General features: G+C 52.2%; 2 protein-coding genes across 2 annotated transcripts in view; both read left to right on the top strand.

Annotated features, from left to right (window-relative positions):
- Positions 1-1,231, top strand: part of A2ML1 (alpha-2-macroglobulin like 1) — a 59,660-nt gene extending 58,429 nt beyond the window's left edge. Inside the window, exon 36 of the mRNA XM_056134680.1 lies at positions 1,169-1,231. Within this exon, the coding sequence (XP_055990655.1) occupies positions 1,169-1,173 (5 nt within the window). The 3' untranslated portion in view covers positions 1,174-1,231. The remainder of the gene's footprint in view (positions 1-1,168) is intronic.
- Positions 1,232-17,164: 15,933 nt separating this feature from the next.
- PHC1 (polyhomeotic homolog 1) overlaps positions 17,165-18,572 on the top strand; it is a 28,105-nt gene continuing 26,697 nt past the window's right edge. Inside the window, exon 1 of the mRNA XM_056134683.1 lies at positions 17,165-17,168. The gene's annotated coding sequence lies outside the window, so the exon portion shown is untranslated. The remainder of the gene's footprint in view (positions 17,169-18,572) is intronic.

An 18,572-nucleotide genomic window follows, 5' to 3' on the forward strand; every position in this document is an offset into this window, starting at 1 on the left:
TTTGGGGGGTTGGTTTTGGTTTGGGGTCACACCCAAGTGAAGCTCAGGGGTTCTTTCCAGCTCAGTGCTTGAGGGTCACACGTGGTGATGCTCAGGGCCACCACCTGGTGCCGAGGATCAAACTTGAACCCCCTGTATGCAAATCTCATACTTCGGCATATCAAATTGCTTCTTCAGCCCCTACAATATTTTGTTAAATGTCAGACCGAAAATTGGAGAATTTTCCTAAGTATGTTTTGCAGTATCGCGTCTTTGTTATATAGAAGTATGGGGGGACTGGAGCTATCATACAGCGGGGAGGGCGTTTGCCTTGCACACGGCCAACCCAGGTTGAATCCCCACCATCCCATATGGTACCCCGAGCACTGCCAGGAATAATTCCTTAAAGCAGAGACAGGAGTAACCCCCTGAGCACTGCCAGGTGTGACCCACAAAGCAAAAAAAAAAAAAAAGTGTGAAAGACAGGCCAGAGTGACAGTACAGCGGGTAGGGTGCTTGCCTTGCACAAGACTGACCTGGGTTCAATTCCTGATATCCCATATGCTCACCTTGAGCCCATCAGAAGTCATTCCTCAGCACAGAATCAGGCGGAAGACCTGAGCATTGCCAGGTGTGACCACCCCACGCCCCAAAAATATGTAAGGCAAAAATAAAGAGTTCCTGATTCTTACTATTATAACATTATTAATAAATCTCATTCTCAAGCGCCGGAGCAATGATACAGTGGGGAGGGCATTTGCCTTGCACATGGCCAAACGGGTTCCATCCCAGACACCCTGTATGGTTCCACAAGCCACCAGGAGTGATCCCTGAGCACAGAGCCAGGAGTAAGCGGAGTAAGCCCTGAGCACTCCCGGGGATCCCAAACAAAACAAGATGTCATCTTTGACTGTGATGGTTTTTAAATAGGCAGGAGGGAGCTGGAGTAATAGCACAGCGGGTAGGGCATTTGCCTTGCATGCGGCTGACCTGGGTTCGATTCCCAGCATCTCATATGGTACTCCAAGCACCGCCAAGAGTAATTCCTGAGTGCAGGGCCAGGAGTAACCCCTGTGCATCACCGGGTGTGAGAAAAGAGGGGGGAAAAAAGGCAGGAAAGAACTTTGTCGCTGTGAAAGCTTCCTCTGTACACTTGGACGTTTTCTCCTAGTTCTGTTCTTCCCCCCAGGATAGAAGCTGCAAAGACACGAGTCTAACTCTCAGTGGCGATCCTGGAGAGCCTTCTTCCGCCACCTCGGACAGCCTGACGCCTTCAGTCATTTGATTTCTCTGAACTACCAAGTGGCTGACAGATGAGGAGGCCAGAAATCTGCTTCTTTCGGAGGCTTCGCAAATACCTGCACCGCGGGATGAAGCAGCTAGGGAGGTGGCTGGGAAGAATTACATAGCGGGAACTGCATGGCACCGGGAAGGGGGCAGGGGTGTGGGGGGTTAGCCTTGCCAACCCTTAAACCATTTTGGCCACTTTCCAGGGAGCTGGTGGAGGGAGAGAAACTCCAGGATGAAGATGGGAATATTTTTTTTTGGGGGGGGGAGGTGAAATCTCAGGGAAGATGTAATTTACGACTTAGGGAACAGACGAAAACAAATAAAATTCCTTTTCTTGAAAAGAAAGGCTGGCGCGTTTGGCTGTCTGTGTGGCTTCTGTGGATGCCTAAGGTTTTGTTTAAAGATGCTGGTTGGGGGGGCTGGAGCATAGCACAGCAGGTGGGGCATTTGCCTTGCAAGCGGCTGACCCGGGTTCGATTCCTAACATCCCATATGGTCCCCTGAGCACCGCCAGGAGTAATTCCTGAGTGCATGAGCCAGGAGTAACCCCTGTGCATCTCTGGGTGTGACCTCCCCCCCAAAAAAAAGCAAAAAAAATATGGTGGTTGTGGGGATGGGCTGGAGCGATAGCACAGCGGTAGGACATTTGCCTTGCGCGCAGTCAGCCCGGCCGAGCCGGGTTCGATTCTTCTACCTGGAGAGCCTGGCAAGCTACCGAGAGTATCTCGCCCGCACGGCAAAGCCTGGCAAGCTACCTGTGACGTATTCAATATGCCAAACACAGTAACAAGAAGTCTCAAAATGGAGATGTTACTGGGCCCGATCGAGCAAATCGATGAATAACAGGAGGACAGTGTTTGTTTGTTTCGTTGTGGGGATGGAGAGATAGTACAGGGGTTAAGGAGCTTCCCTGGTACATTGGAAACTCTGGTTTGATCACCAGCATCTCATATGGTGCCCAAGTCCCTCCAAGGGTAATCCCTGAGAGCAGAGCCTGGAGTAACCCCTGAGCATTGCCGTTGTAGCCTCAAAAATCAACAAAGAGGCCGGAGTGATAAAACCTTAGTGGGGAGGGTGTTTACCTTGCATGAGGCTGATCGGGTTCAATCCACAGTATCCCATATGGTCCCTCGGGCAACACCAGGAGTAAGTAAGTCCTGAGGGCAAAGCGGGGAGTCATCCCTGAGCATTATCGGGTGTGACCCCAAAAACCAAAAAAAATAAGATCAACATAAAACTAAAGAAAATAATTTAATGAATTGGGGGCAGGGGGTGTTTTTAGGGCACACCTGAATTGCTCGGGGTTTACTTCTGGCTCTGCACTCAGGAATCACTCCTCGTTCGGCTCAGGGGACCATATGGGGCACGGGGGATCGAACCTGGGTCTGTAGCGTGTGAGACAAGTGTCCTGCCTGCTGTACTATCGCTCTGGCCCAGTGTTGAATAAATCTTGGAGCTGGAGCAATAGCACAGCCAGTAGGGCGTTTGCCTTGCACGCGGCCAACCTGGGTTCGATTCCTCCGTCCACAGCCCGGCAAGCTACCAAAAGTATCCCGCCCGCAGGGCAAAGCCTGGCAAGCTCCCCGTGGCGTATTCGAGATGCCAAAAACAGTAACAAGAAGTCTCATGATGGAGATGTAACTGGCGCCCGCTCAAGCAAATCGATGGGAGGACAGTGCTCAATCTCCACTCCCATCCAGGCTCCTGCAGGGTAGGAGACAGTCCTCACAGCTTCCCTTTCCCCTCACAGAAAGGCTTAAACTCAAAGAGGGAAGTGTGACCCCTTCTGGTCACAGAGGAAAGTACACCGGAAGCCGGCCGCATTCTTTAAGTGTTTCAACGTTGCTTTCATCATTTACTGTAGCATTGTAGCACTGTCGATTTGCTCAAACGGGCCCAGTAACATCTCCATTTTGAGACTTTGTTGTTACTGTGTTTGGCAAATGAAATACTTCACAGGTAGCTTGCCAGGGTGAGATGCTCTTGGTAGCTTGCCGGGCTCTCCGAGAGGGGCAGAGGAATTGAACTCGGGTCCCCCGGGCTGGCTGCATGCAAGGCAAATGCTCTACTGCTGTGCTATCGCTCCAGTCCATTTACTGAGAATACGAAAATGGGGACCAGAGAGATACTACAGACGGCTAAGGCTCTTGCCTCCCATGTGCCCGACCTGGGTTTGATCTCTGGCACCTTGTAGGGTCTCCTGAGCCCACCAGGAGTGATCTCTGAGTGCAGAGCAAGCCCTGAGTACCACCTAGTGTGAACCAAGCCCTCTCCTCCCCCACCTGCAAAAGATTAATGCAAATGTCAAGGTATGAAAAGAGAAAGTCAGGGGCCGAGCAAAAGAACAGCAGGTAGTAGCGTGTTTGACATCGATGCTGTGACGTCACCACCATCTTCGCTGGGCATCAAACCAAGCCACCTGCGCCCTCTCTTCGAAGCTGTTCTCGCCCGGGCTGGCGGGCATCCTTCCCAACGTTGGGGGTTTTATTGCCAATCAGGTTCCTCTCTTTTGGAAGGGGGGACTCACCCAGCTGCGTTCAGGGATCACTCCTGGTGGGGCTCAGGGGACTCTAATGGGTGCCAGGGATCGACAACATGCAAGGCAGGAGCCCTACTCACTGTACTATCGCTCTGGCCCGTATGTCTTTCTCCTTGTTGTGCTTTTGAGGGGTCGGTCCCCCTTGTGGTGTGGATACACACACCTGGCTAGGGTGTGGCCGGAAGTCTCTGATGGCCCAGGTATCACAGACAACAAAGCTGCCAGAATTGAACTCTGGTGCATCTGGTGACCCTGTGGATTTGATCTTGCGCCCAGGTCACTGCAAGGCAGGTCTTGGGAGCCACTGTGCTTTTCCTCTGGGGTCAGGAACTCAGGTGGAAGGAGCAAGGCATGTGAAGGGGATCCGAAGGTGTCACCCTCTTCGCCAGAGAGAGTACTGGGATACCTGCCTTGCATGCAGCCAACCTGGGTTCGATCCCTGGCACCTCATATGGTCCCCTGAGCACAGCTCGAGTGATCTCTGAGTGCAGAGTGAAGACTAGCTCATGGGTTATTCCTGGTGTGGCCCAAACCCCTCTCACCCTTAGCCAATAATAGTAGCACTGTCCTGTAGCACTGTCCTCCCGTTGTTCATTGATTTGCTCAAGCAGGCACCAATAACGTCTCCATCGTGAGATTTGTTGTTACTGTTCTTGGCATATCAAATACACCCATGGGGAGCTTGCCAGGCTCTGCTATGTGGGCGGGATACTCTCGGTAGCTTGCTGGGCTCTCCGAGAGGGAGGGAGGTATCGAACCTGGGTTGGCCATGTGCAAGGCAAACGCCCTACCCGTTGTTCGTCGATTTGCTCAAGCGGGCCCAGTAACGTCTCTGTCGTGAGACTTGTTACTGTGTTTGGCATATCCAATACGTCACAGGGAGCTTGCCAGGCTTTGCCATGCGGGCGAGATACTCTCGGTAGCTTGCTGGGCTCTCTGAGAGGGGCAGAGGAATCGAACCCAGCTCGGCTGGGCTGGCTGAGCACAAGCCAAATATGCCCTACCGCTGTGCTGAGCACAAGCCAAATATGCCCTACCGCTGTGCTATCACTCCAGCCCTAAATAATAGTACACTTAATCACTTATCACTTAACTTCCCGTTAGTCGTCGATTTGCTCGAGCGGGCGCCAGTAACGTCTCCATTTGTCCCTGTCGCGTGCTAGTGTAGCCCAATGGCATCTGTTCGCTCCGGGAACATGAAGGGCCTCAAACCGATCGTTCATGATCTTGACGAAGAAGTCTGACCATCTGGTAGGTGGGCGGCCACGCGGTCTCTTGACATCACGTGGAATCCAATCAGTAACAGCTCTAGTCCAACGGTCGTCTTTAAATCTCATTACGTGACCAGCCCATCTGATTTTCGACACCTTGGCAAATGAGACAGCGTCCCTGATCCTTGATCGTCGACGGATGTCAGAACTCCGGATTCGTTCTCTCATTTGAGTGAAACGTGATATTCCAAGCATAGCTCTTTCTATTCTTCTTTGGGAGACCTGAATGGCGTTCTCATCTTGTTTGCGTAGGGCCCAGGTCTCTGAGGCATATGTTAATGCAGGAAGAACAGTGGAATCAAAGAGATGTGCCCGGAGCCGGAGGTTCTTCGTCCTCTTAGCTATTTCTTCGACGTTCTTGAAGGCGTTCCAAGCCGCTCTCTTCCTCCTGCGCAGCTCGGGTGCCAGGTCATTTGTCATGTTGACCTCTCGACCTAGGTAGACATAGCTGTTGCATTCGGAGATGGTCGTTCCATTGAGAGCGAATGGGGCGTCAGGAACAAGGGTGTTTCTCATGAACATTGTCTTCGTAAGATTCAGCTGTAGTCCTACCTTTCCACACTCACGGTCAAAGTCGGCCAGCATTTGTGCCGCTTGGCTGATGTTTGGTGTTATTAAAACAATGTCATCAGCAAAGCGGAGGTGGTGTAGTTGCCGACCATCTATCTTCACTCCCATTCCTTCCCATTCCAGTCGTCGCATGATGTTCTCGAGGGTGGCACTGAAGAGTTTCGGTGAAATGGTATCACCCTGCCGCACCCCTCTCTTGACATCAACGATCACTTCTTTGTAGAATGGTGAGATCCTGGTAGTGAATCCGCAATAGAGCTCACGGAGGATCCTGATGTATTGGGCTTGAATGCCCTGATTGGCTAGGGCTTCAATGACCGCTTCCGTCTCAACAGAATCAAAGGCCTTCTTTAAATCAATGAACGTTAAGCAGAGCGGCATCTTGAACTCCCGAGAAACCTCAATGAGCACATTAAACCTCAATAGTACACATTAATAACAATATGATGATGTTGATGGTGATAGAGATGAAAGAAATTAAAGACAAAAGGAAGAGTTCTTTTCTTTTTTTTAAAATTTTTTGTGTTTTGGGCCACACCAAGCAGTGTTCAGGGCATACTCCTGGCTCTGTGCTCAGGAATTACTCCTAGTGGTGCTCGGGGGACCCTATGGGATGCCGAGGATCAAACCAGGGTCAGATGCATGGAAGGAAAATGCCCTCCTCCCTGCTCCAGCCCCAGGAAGAAGTTATGAAGAGGTTATTTGGTATTCTTTAATTTCATATTGCTTTTGTGATTTTGGTTGATTTCTTACTGGATGGGTTCCTTGACAGCCATGATGAGGTAGAGATGAACTTATAAATGACCCCAGCTTCTGTCTAGTGCAAGGAAAGATAGTCCTTGAAGGTATAGCTCACGGTCCAACAGGACATTATTGAGTTTTGTGTTCAGCTCAGCAATCTGCCCTTATTTTCTTTCTCATATTTCCTGAGAACCCCCAGCCTCTCGGATGGACTTTGAATGGACTGACTATCTTCCTGGTTCTTTAATTCATGAGTTGTACAAACTCTTCAACACCTGTTCAATTCACATTTGCATGAGAGTTACAAGTCTTCCTTTCTGAAAATTGAACTTTAATGGCATTTTCACAGAACAGAAAAAACGCTGCCGTTCAGAATGATTCCTGGGCGCGTAGTCATTGATTCGTCCAAGCTGGAGTTACAATAAATTTTCCTATTGTTGGCAAACAAGGAGAAATGGAAGTTGGCAATTGGCTAGGCTTCAGGCGGCAGTGAAGGCCTCAGATTAGCTGCTGCTTTTTTTGAAATATTGTCGAGCTAATGTGTTCGTTTTCTCTTGCTGTTAAGAACAATTTGTCACAAACAGTGGTTTTAAACAGCACAAATTTATTATCCCACTGTTTCATAGATCAGCAGCCTAACATGGGTGAAAACTCGAGATGCCACCAAGCGCTGTGCTCTTTCCTGGGGGAATATCTATATCCGCATTATTTTTTTTTCCCAGCTTCTTCAAGGTTCCCTGACTTCCTCTGAGCTCCCCAGACATCAACAGCAGGATGAATCCTTTCCTCATAACACAGCCCATCTCTGCTGTGATCCTTTAGGGTTTTTTGCTTAAAAAAAAACTATATATATATATATATATATTTGGGGGCTGGAGCGATAGCACAGCGGTAGGGCGTTTGCCTTGCACGCAGCCAACATGGCCGACCAGAGTTCGATTCCTCCGCCCCTCTCGGAGAGCCCGGCAAGCTACCGAGAGTATTCGATATGCCAGACATAGTAACAACAAAGTCTTCAGTGGAGACGTTACTGGGCCCGCTCGAGCAAATCGATGATCAACGGGAAGGCCTTTACTTTACTTTACTTTTATATATATTTGGGGGGGACCACATCCAGCAATGCTCAGGGGTTACTCCTGAAAGAGCTATACTTGGAGTATCACGTTTCACTCAAATGAGAGAAAGAATCCGGAGTTCTGACCTCCGTCAACGATCAAGAATCAGGGACGCTGTCTCATTTGCCAAGGCGTCAAAAATCAGGTGGGCTGGTCACGTAATGAGATTTAGAGATGACTGCTGGACTAGAGCCGTTACCGACTGGATTCCACGGGATGTCAAAAGACTGCGTGGCCGCCCACCTACCAGATGGTCAGACTTGTTCATCAAGATCATGAACGATCGGTTTGAAGCTCTTCGTGTTCCTAGAACGAACAGACGCCATTGGGCTACACTAGCACGCGACAGGGACAAATGGAGACGTTACTGGCGCCTGCTCAAGCACATCGACGATTAACGGGAAGTCAAGTGATCAAGTGATCAAGTGGGACCACATCCAGCAATGCTCAGGGGTTACTCCTGGCTCTGTGCTCAGCAATGCTCAGGAGAATGGTGGCTGGGGGGAATCCTATGGGATGCCGAGGATCAAATCCAGGTTAGCCACGTGCAAGGCAAACGCCCTCTGTGCTGTACTATGACTCCGGCCCCTGCTATATTCCTTTAAGCCTTTAAAGATGCTTACGAGGCTGGAGCAAATGAGGTTGGAGCAACAGTGCAGCAGGGAGGGCGTTTACCTTGCACGCGGTCAACCTGGGTTCGATCCCCAGCATCCCATATGGTTTCCCGAGCACCACCAGGAGTCATTCCTGAGCACAGAGTCAGCAGTAACCCCTGAGTGCATCGCTGGGTGTGACTCAAAAAGCAAAACAACAAAACAAAAAATTAAGTTAAAGATACTTACGATGTTGTTCAGCTTTCCTGGATAACGGAGGATGTTACCTGTTACCCCGTATGATGGTGCCGGCCTCTGCATTTCTGGATGGCATGTGAGTCTTCTGCATTCATGCGAGAGATGCAGAAAAACGGAGTTTTTCGCAATGCTTCAGATGCGCAGTGGGTTGGACTCCTTGCCTTGTGGGACGGTCCCTTGGTTTCATTTCTGAAAGTGTGTGGTCCGCTTTGCACCGCCAGAAATGACCTCAAACACTGAGCTGGCTGGAGTCCCCGAGCACTGCCAGGTGTGGCCCCAAACAGAACAGAACAAGTCCAAACCAGAAGACATCTGGGGTCACTGAGTTCAGCAAAGGACATTAGCAAGGTGAGTGCAGGAGGTTCTGGGCAGAGGCCTGGTTAAGAAAGGTATGCAGATTTCACTTCTGCCTTGTCTGGTAGGAAAATGAGATCTGGATGAGCGATAGCACAGCAAGGAGGACATTTGCTTTGCACACAGGCAGACTGGGTTTGATCCCTGGTACACCTAGCTTGCCAGAAGTGATCCCCAAGTGCAGAGCCAGGAGTAAACTCTGAGTACCGCTGGGTTATGACCCCAAATCTATTACACACACACACACACACACTGTATATTTATATACACGCATATATACACATAGTTATATAGTTTATGTAACATGGTTACAATAGTGGGGGGCTGGAGCAATAGCACAGCGGGTAGGACGTTTGCCTAGCACGTGGCCGACCCGGGTTCGATTCTCAGCATCCTATATGGTCTCCTGAGTACCACCAGAAATAATTCCTGAATGCAAGAGCCAGGAGTAACCCCTGGGCATCACCAGGTGTGACCCAAAAAGCAAAAGCAAAAAAAAAAATGGTTACAATAGTATTAGAAGTTTATGTTTCTGATGTACAAAGTTACTGCATCTCAACACTATGAAAGTATCAAATACCTTCCATCACTGTATGTTATTATTTCCATTTTTCCTCTTTCTTCTCCTCACTCTTTCCCTGCTGCTTGATAATTCAAGGCAAAGAGTTTGGCATTGTTCAATACTGTCTGTTCCCTGCTTTTTTTTTCCCTCTGTAGTACAGGTAAGACTTCCTCTTCTCCTTCTTCTCCTTCTCTTTCTCCTTCTCCATTATTATTATTATTATTATTATTATTATTATTATTATTATTTGCTCGAGCGGGCCCAGTAACGTCTCCATTGGAGACTTTGTTGTTACTGTGTCTGGCATATCGAATACTCTCGGTAGCTTGCCGGGCTCTCCGAGAGGGGCGGAGGAATCGAACTCGGGTCGGCCATGTTATTATTATTTTGGTCTGGAGTGGTAGAACAGTGGGTAGGGCTTTTGCCTTGCATGTGGCCGACTTGCATCCGATTCTTCCACCCCTCTCGGAGAGCCGGGCAAGCTACCGAGAGTATCTCGCCTACACGGCAAAGCCTGGCAAGCTATCCGTGATGTATTCGATATGCCAAAAACAGTGACAACAAGTCTCACAATTTATTGTGAGATGTTACTGGTGTCTGCTCGAGCAAATTGATGAACAACGGGAGGACAGTGCTACAGTGCTATTATTATTTTATGTTGCCGGCTATAAATGATTTTATATTGCCAGGGATAGAGCCCGGGGCCTCAGATTTGAGGCCTGCGTGCTCTCTGCCTAACTCACATCCCTGGCCCAACAAGTAAACACAAGCCATATAATTAATAAGAACTGTATGGCTTTTACTCCCATGAGTGTTTTGTTAGTTTAATTCATGAGCCCCTCTTTATTGAATCAAAGAGAGTAAATAAGAAGTTTTTCCTCTTCAATAGTAAGTTCATTAACTACACCACCCCTAACTCATAAACTCATTAACTGCATTGTGAGTTGATTAAGTTTTGAGGTAGGCTGAATAAAGGGTGGTTAAAAGACATTTGGTGGTGACGAAAATAGATTGGGTTACAAGAGGAAACTAATAATAGCTTGTCCTGGGTATGTATGGAAGACTTCATTAACAGCTCATTTATTTCCAGCCACTACTAGGAATTAATTCCATTTCTCAGAAAGAAAACCAAGGCTGGGAAAAGGTACCTGATTGCTCCTAATGACTAAGGCTAAGTTGTGCAGCCGGTATCATCAAAACCTCGAGCTTTTCAAGAAAGAGTGAATGTGTCCATTTCTGGGGAGACCAGTGACAAATGTGATTTACTGAGCTGAATGTGGTGATTTTGAAAACTCTTGCTCTACAGAAAGCAAGCAGAGTGGAGATCAGGGAGGGAAATGTTGTTTTCAACTTCCTTTAAGTCCCTGGCTGAGCCTGAACATAATTTTATTTTTTATTTTTTTATTTATTTTTATTTTTTGCTTTTTGGGTCACACCTGGCGATGCACAGGGGTTACTCCTGGCTCTGCACTCAGGAATGACCCCTGGCGGTGCTCCGGGGACCATATGGGATGCTGGGAATCGAACCTGGGTCGGCCGTGTGCAAGGCAAACACCCTACCCGCTGTGCTATCTCTCCAGCCCCTAATTTTATTTTTTTAAACGTTGGTTTGGAAGCCACACCCAGCGGTGCTCTGGAGGCTATTTCTAGCTGCACCCAGGAATCACTCCTGGTGGGTTTGGGGAACTATATGGGAAGCCGGGGATCGAACTCAGGCTGACCGCATGTAAGGCAAAAGCCCTACCTGATGTGCTCTCGCTCCAGCCCCTAAGCCTGAACTTCAAACTGGCAGAGACAGGATAATTAAGAGAAAGCAGGCACTTTTTTTCCCCCTTTTTGGGCCACACCTGGCAATACTCAGGGGTTATTCCTGGCTCTGCACTCAGGAATTACTCCTGGCGGTGCTCGGGGGACCCTATGGGATGCTGGGATCGAAAATGGGTGGGTCACGTGCAAGGCAAACCCCCATCCCACTGTACTATTGGTCCAGCCCCTATGTTGTTTTTATTTAATTTTAATTCATTTATTTTGGCTTGAGGGCCACACCCAGCAGGGCTCAGGGCTTACTCCTGGAACTTGAGGACTACATGTGGACTGAATATATAACCAGGGACTGAACCCAGGTTAATCTGCTACACTGTTTCTCTGGCCTTACATATTGTTTTAAAAAAATGATTACAGAAGGTAACTTGGGTAGCACTGCCCTGTAGCACCTTCCTCCCATCCTTCATCGATTTGCTCAAGTGGGCACCAGTAACGTCTCCATTGTGAGACTTGTTGTTACTGTTTTTGGCATATCGAATATGTCACAGGTAGCTTGCCAGGCTTTGCTGTGCAGGTGGGATACTCTTGGTAGCTTGCCGGACTCTCCGAGAGGGGCGGAGAAATCGAACCCGGGTCAGCCGCGTGTAAGGCAAATGCCACACCGCCACACCGGTTGTGTTATCACTTGGGCCATACAGCTAAACAATGTAACAGTTCCTGAAACTGTTTCCATTCATTTGGTCTTTTGCTTATTGGGCCACACCTGGCAGTGGGGGGGGGGGGGGCGAGGGGGGGCAGAGGGGGGCCTACTCCTGGCTCTGCACTCAGGAGTTACTCCAGTCGGTGGTGCTCCGGCGACCCTAGGGGTTGGCCTCGTGCAAGGTAAGTGCCCTACCCGCTGAGCTATTGCTCCGGGCCCTGCAGACTGAGTTTCTATTTGGAGGGTGGCAAAATAAAGGCAGGGTGTTTTCACACGGGGCGGAGAATGAACACAACCTGAGCGTGCTTGGTATTTTGGAGGCAGAAGGCATTGTGGGTCAAGGGGGAGTGTTGACAGAGGTCTGAAAGTGAGCTCAGTTCTGAGTGCTCATTAAATAGGGCGCCCAGGCTGGAGAAACTCCAGGTGGGGCTGGGAAATTTATATCAATGAATCGTGGGAATTTTTATAAGAAGTGAGGACCCAGGAAGCAGCTGAAGTTATTTCCTATGTTGGAGACTCGGGGCCACACCTGGCAGTGCTCAGGGACCCACTCCTGTAAGGGATCATGGGATCGCCTGTGGTGCCGGGATGGAACCAGGGTCTACTGCGAGCAAGGCATCAGGCTCAACACAGTGCCATTTCTCTGGTTCCATTAATTTACTCTGTTTTCATGCCAGGTGTGGAGAGAAGGCGTCAGGAACTTAAGACAACTGAACAACCACGGAAGATGAGGGAAAAATCCGGCAGGCAGGTGTGGGTAGAGAGAAGGATGACTCCATCCTCCCACTGGAGAATTTGGGGACCCTTTTCAGAGGAAGGGAGAGAGCTTTTGCTTCTTACACTCTCCCAAACTCCATTAGTTGAAACAACCGAATTTACCAAGATTCTGTATTTTGAGGTAGCATGAATTGAGTATTGCTGATAGGTATTAATGATGAGGAGTATCCTTGAACTCCATATATATATATTTTTTCCTTTTTGGGTCATACCCGGTGATGCACATGGGTAACTCCTGGTTCATACACTCAGGAATTACTCCTGGCCAGTGCTCTGGGGACCCTATGTGATGCTGGGAACCAAACCCGGGTTGGTCCTGTGCAAGACAAACACCCTACCCACTGTGCTATTGCTCCAGCCCTCTCCTTTTATTTTTTTTTGCTTTTTGGGTCACGCCCGGCGATGCTCAGGGGTTACTCCTGGCTCTGCACTCAGGAGTTACTCCTGGCGGTGCTCAAGGGACCCTATGGGATGCTGGGATTCGAACCTGAGTTGGCTGCGTGCAAGGCAAACGCCCTACCCGCTCTGCTCTCGCTCCAGCCCCAGCCCCCTCCTTTTATACTTTTGAAAGGGCAGACTATGAAATCTAGTGTTTATTGTATTTATTTTAGTCTTGATCTCTATTATTATCATATTATAGAATATCGATATATGACTTACAGGCTTAAGTATTACTGTGACTTATTGTTACTAATTAATATTTATTGGCACCTCCCATTAGCCAGGGATTATAAAATGTTCTTCTTCTAATTCATGCACGTTTGAGCTTGCAATTGTCTCCACTGAGCATTGTGGGTCTTGAATAATTAAAACAAAAATTTTTATTTTGGGGGTGGGTCCTTTTTAAAAAAAAAAAAACAACTCAGGAGTCTTGAGACTGGAGATAGCTAATACAAGAGATAAGACCCAGCATGCAGCTGACACATTTTCAATCTCCAATACCAGGTATGGTCCCCTGAGCACACCCAGTGGGTGTGACCCCAAAACAACAACAACAACAACGATATCTGGAGCCTAAGAACTCTCTCAATCTTTATTTCATCACCCCCCTCCCCAATTCCCCGTGAGGGCTTTCAATGGCACCCAGAGCGGTGGTGTTTGGACGTGACTCACGATCAGTGAATCGAATCCTGAATTAAGTAGGACGAAGGATTGACCTCCCTCCCCAAACCTCCATAGATCTCTTATCTGCATTGCATAAAAATGTGACCACGCATGTTTCCCTACTGGCGTCCTGGTAAATTCCGGAGATACAAGGGCGTCTAGGCCAAGGGCCATTTTTCCTGAATAATTTCTTGCGCAACTGGCCCTGTCCCGGTGGTCTAGGGGCCAGGATTCAGCGCGTTTGCAATATCCTACCACGCGGGGCTTCGAAAGTTGGAGGGATGCGTTATTCAACGTTTAGTCGAGGTGTAAAATTTTATTAGCCTGCCTCCTGTTCCGAATGCCCCAGCGGCCGCCCGCCGTCAGCTAGGTGATTTCCTTTCAAACCCCGAAGCTTTCCTTATTTAGATAAGTTCGCAGGCAGAGGGCATTCATTTCCACACACACGGAGAGAATGCATTTCCTTTCCACCTATTTAGACTCTTAATAGCTACCAGTGTTATGTAAAGAAACGCCTTCGCCTCCATTCAGAAGAACAATGTGGTTTGAAAGAGAAAGGACTAATTCCTGCAGAATGAAAATGAAAACGAGAACGTTTTGCCAGAAAATCAAAACACCAAGTCAGCAAAAAAAAAAAAAAAAAAAAAAGATTTCTTCTCCACCCCCCACCCCCCCACTAGGGATCCAGTTATTTTGCTGTTTTGCTGTAGATAAGCCCTTCGGTCGGTATGCACGCCCAGCCCTACACCCCTCATGAATTGGTTTATGCAAATGAGTTTCTAATGGATGGGGTTCCCCCATGACTTCATTTTGCTGTTAATAATTTTCTTGATAAGACAGATTTTTTTTTTTTTTGTCTTTGGAAATTTTTCTTTGTGACCTAAAAAGCCTGGTGTATCTTGGCGGGAAAAGGAACTTGTGAAGGATTGCTGTGAGACGTGGGGAAAGGAAACGTCTGGCCCCTAATCAAGAAGGTATGTTCTCCACAGCGCAGCTCTAACGCTCGCTTTGTGGCCGCCAACCGGGATTGGGGCCACACCCAGTGGTGCTCAGGGTTTACTCCTGGCAGTGCTCAGGGGATCCAGTGGGGTGTTGGGGGTTGAACTGGGGTCAACTAAGAGCAAGGTAAAGTGCCTTCACCTCTGGACTCTCATTCGGATATGGCTTCACCAGTTTCTTTTCTAACATTAGAGAAATGCGCACCTTTTTCATACACACTGAGGAGTTGGGAATCCAGGAAGCTCAAAAAAAAAAAGAAAAATCCAGGTCTGGAGCAATAGCACAGCGGGTAGGGCGTTTGCCTTGCAACGAGGCCAACCCGGGTTCGATTCCCAGCATCTCATAGGGTCCTCCCCCGAGCACCGGCCAGGAGTAATTCCTCAGTGCAGAGCCAGGAGGAACCCTGAGCATTGCTGAGTGTGACCCAAGAAGCAAAATAAATAAATAAATAAATAAATAAATAAATAAATAAATAAATAAATTTCCAGAGGGGAAGGGCAAGCCTGAGACTGGTCTCCATGCCTGCCATCGTCCCCAACCCCTTCCCAATTCCCTAAACACCTTTATGGGTGGAATGTAACTGTGGTAGTCTTGGTCCCACTTCATTTCTAAGGGTGGGGGCTGTAACGCGTCGGAGCCCCTTATCCCAGAATGACAGGCTTTCTCTTGAGCCACTTCTTGCTCATTCTCCCATGACAACACATGAGGAAGATTCCCAGACCGGAATGTCAGACAATCTGGAAATCCTCTCTGGATCCTTACTACTTTTTTTTTTTTTCCTTCGCCGGTGCAAGGCAATTCAGCTCAGGTTCCAGATACTCATTTTAATCCTCTGCAAAGCAGCTTCCCCACTTCGGTGACATGCCAAAAACCGAGGCTCCAATGACTCACGGGGTTCACCTACATCTCACCGCCCTCTCCACCCCCTTCCCCTTCCCCCCATCCTCTCGGCCAACATCTCTTTCAATTCATCTTGGGCCAAAACCTGTCAACGCATTCTGGCAACAGCCCCTGGGCACCTTCCCCCCCCCCCCCCCGCCCCTGGTGCCCTGGCGGTCCCAGGCAATTTGGCTGCCCTCATCCTGTCCTTCCCTCGCGGACTCGTCCGACTGGTTCCTAGAAGCCTGGCAGCCAACAGTTTCTCTGACATCCATCTGGCTCCCACAAATTAGGAGCCGGGAGTTCAAAACACACCTCTCCCAAGGCAAATCTAAAGGGATCTAATTTGCAAACAAAGAGAGCCCCATCTTCCTCTTCCCCCACCTCCCAGAAAAACAAATCCGCGCGCGCCGGCTTTGAAAGGACCCCGAGTGGACTGGCCAACCGCAGGAACGCAGGTTAGGATTAAAAAAAAAAAATAAAAGAAAAGCCCTCGAGGATTAAAAAAATAATAATAAAATAAAAATAAAATTAAATAAGGCACTGGACGACGATACCATCAAGGAGCGCATCCACCTGAGTGATTAAGCCCCGCGGCGCCTGCCAGCCCCTTTGGTAAAGGTTATCACGAGGGCGGTTATCTTTGTTCTGGGTACCCCGGTCACCCCGGGGAGGAGGTGGGGGGGGGGGGCTTGGCACGTAGTAGGTGCGGCCACAACTTCGGCCCGACGACCCCGACCCCAGGCTCGGAGCGGCCGCGGACCCACCCCCCCCCAGAGACACGAGAGGCGGGCGGGATTCCCCCAGCAGCGCCCCATTGTTCTGCGTCTCCCCCCCGCCCGAGCCCCTAAACCTCGGGAAGGCGACCGAAGGACCCCCCGCCCCCCATTCTTCCCCGATGCCTGAAATTCCAGACTCATGAGCCACGGAGGTAGGAGCCTCCCGGGAAACCCACGCGCCCCCCAACCCCACCCCCGCCCCTGCCCCCGCCGGGAGCCGTCGTCTGCGCCGCCTCCTTTTCCGCCTCGCTCGGGTCGGGGGGCTCGGGGCTGCCCCTCTGCCTCCTCGCCGGAGTTGGGGGGCTCCGGGCTGCCCCCCCGTGCGTCCTTCTCGGAGATGCGGGGGCTCGGGGCTGCTCCCCGCGCGTCCTTCTAGGAGTTGGGGGAGGCTCGGGGGTGCCCCCGTGCGTCCCCCCGCGCCTTTTTGTCGGAGTCGGGGGGGGGCTCTCGGGGCTCCCCCCATGCATCCTTGGCGGAGTCGGGGGGTCTCGGGGCTCCCCCCGTGCATCCTTGGCGGAGTCGGGGGGGTCTCGAGGCTCCCCCCCGTGCATCCTTGTCGGAGTCGGGGGGTTCGGAGCTGCTCCCCGCGCCTCCTCGGAGATGGGGGGCTCGGAGCTGCCTCCGCGAGTCTCCCCCGCCCCCCATGCGTGCCTGTCGGAGTTGGGGGGCTCCGGGCCGCCCCCCGCGCCTCTCCACTCCCGGGAGCCCGGCTCCTTTCTCTGGGGCCCGGGGGTCCCTTTGATCCTTTCTCTGTCTCGCCCCGACTCCCGGACGCCGCCGAGAAGCCCCCTCGGTGTTCCCCGGCGCCGCACGTCACTTCCCTCCGGGGGCGCCGAGATGCGCGCGGGGTTGGGGTCTGCGCGCCGGGCGGGGCGCGGGGGGACGCGGGCGCGAGCAAGGGAGGGGGGAGGGAGGACGGAAGGAAGGAGGGAAGGAGAAAAAGGGAGGGAAAAAAGGAAGGAAGGAGAGAAGGAAGGAAGGGAGGGCGGGAGGAAGGCGCGAGACGGGGATGGAGAGCGGCGGCGCCGCCGAGAAACCCACCGCGGGGCCCTGCGCGCCGGCCGCCGCGTCGCCATGGCAACGGGCGCCGGCAGGAAGCGGGGGCGGCGGCGGCGGGGGGCGGGGGCGGGCCGGGGGCGGGCCCGGCTGCCCCGGAAGCACCTCCCCGCGCCCCCCTCCTCGCGCCCGGCGCCGCCGCCGCCCCCGGCCGGCCGCCCCCAGCCCGCGGGCCCGGCAGGAAGTGACAGGCCCCGCGCCAGCCCCGCAGGCCCGGCCGAGCGGCGGGAGGGGCGGGGAGCGGCGGCCGCGCCGGGCGCCTCCCCCCCAGCCCGGCCCTGCAGGAGGCCCGAGCGCGCCCCCCGCCCCGCCTCGGCGGCCTGGGGGGGTGGGGGGGGCTGAGCCCGGGCTCGGGAGCTGCTGGACGCCGCCGGCCCGTCGGAGACGGGGGGCTGAGTCGGCGGGAGCGAAGGTAAAAGCGGATCGGGGAGAGGGGGTGGGGGGCGCCGGCGGGGAGGGGTGCGGAGATCCCCCCTCCCCACCCCCTCGGGGCGCCCGGGAGACCCTCCCGCACCGTCCCCCCGACGCTGCCCCGGCCCGGCCCGGCCCGGCCCGCGCGCTTCCCTCCCAGCCCCCGCGCGCTCGGCGCTGTCCGTGCGCCCCGGCCGGGCCCGCTCGGCTCCCCGGGGCTCATTCATTGATCGCCCCGTGCCCCGCCGGCTCCGAGCACGCTGCCCGGCCCGGGGACGCGTGTCCGTCCCGCCCGCCGCTGGCCCGGGTACCCCCCGCGCGCCTGGCAACCCGCGTCCCCGCACCCTGCCCTCCCCGACCCGGGAGAGTTGTTTTCCCCGTTCAACCTTGTCTTCCTTCCTTTCTTTCTTTCTCTCTTTCTCTCCCCCTTCCTCTTTCCCTCCATCAGGGACTCTAGGGACCCTTGGGCGCCCACTCTTTTCTCTTAATTCTCCGGCTTGCTTCCATCCTCCCGGGGCGACCGTTGCGGGAGGCTCCCCGCCAACCCCCTTTTCTCCCCAGGCACCCCAGCAGCAACTCGTTCTGCTCCGGGTTTCCTCCAACTCTTGGCTGGGCGCACCCCGCACCTGGCCCACTGTCCACGTCCCTCTCCCTCCCTTCTCTCCCCCCCTCCACTTTTTGGAGCTCCCTACCCCGGGGGTCTGGGCACCTTTCCATCCCAGCCCTCACGCGCACCCCCAAGGCTGCTCTCTCCTTCCAGGATGGAGAGCTACTTTTTTTGGGGGGGTGGGGGGAAGTGGAGAATGGACCCGGTGCTGGCTCCGCGTCCCC

The sequence above is a fragment of the Sorex fumeus genome, unplaced genomic scaffold (assembly GCF_029834395.1).
Source record: "Sorex fumeus unplaced genomic scaffold, SorFum_2.1 ptg000101l, whole genome shotgun sequence".
NCBI lineage: Eukaryota > Metazoa > Chordata > Mammalia > Eulipotyphla > Soricidae > Sorex > Sorex fumeus.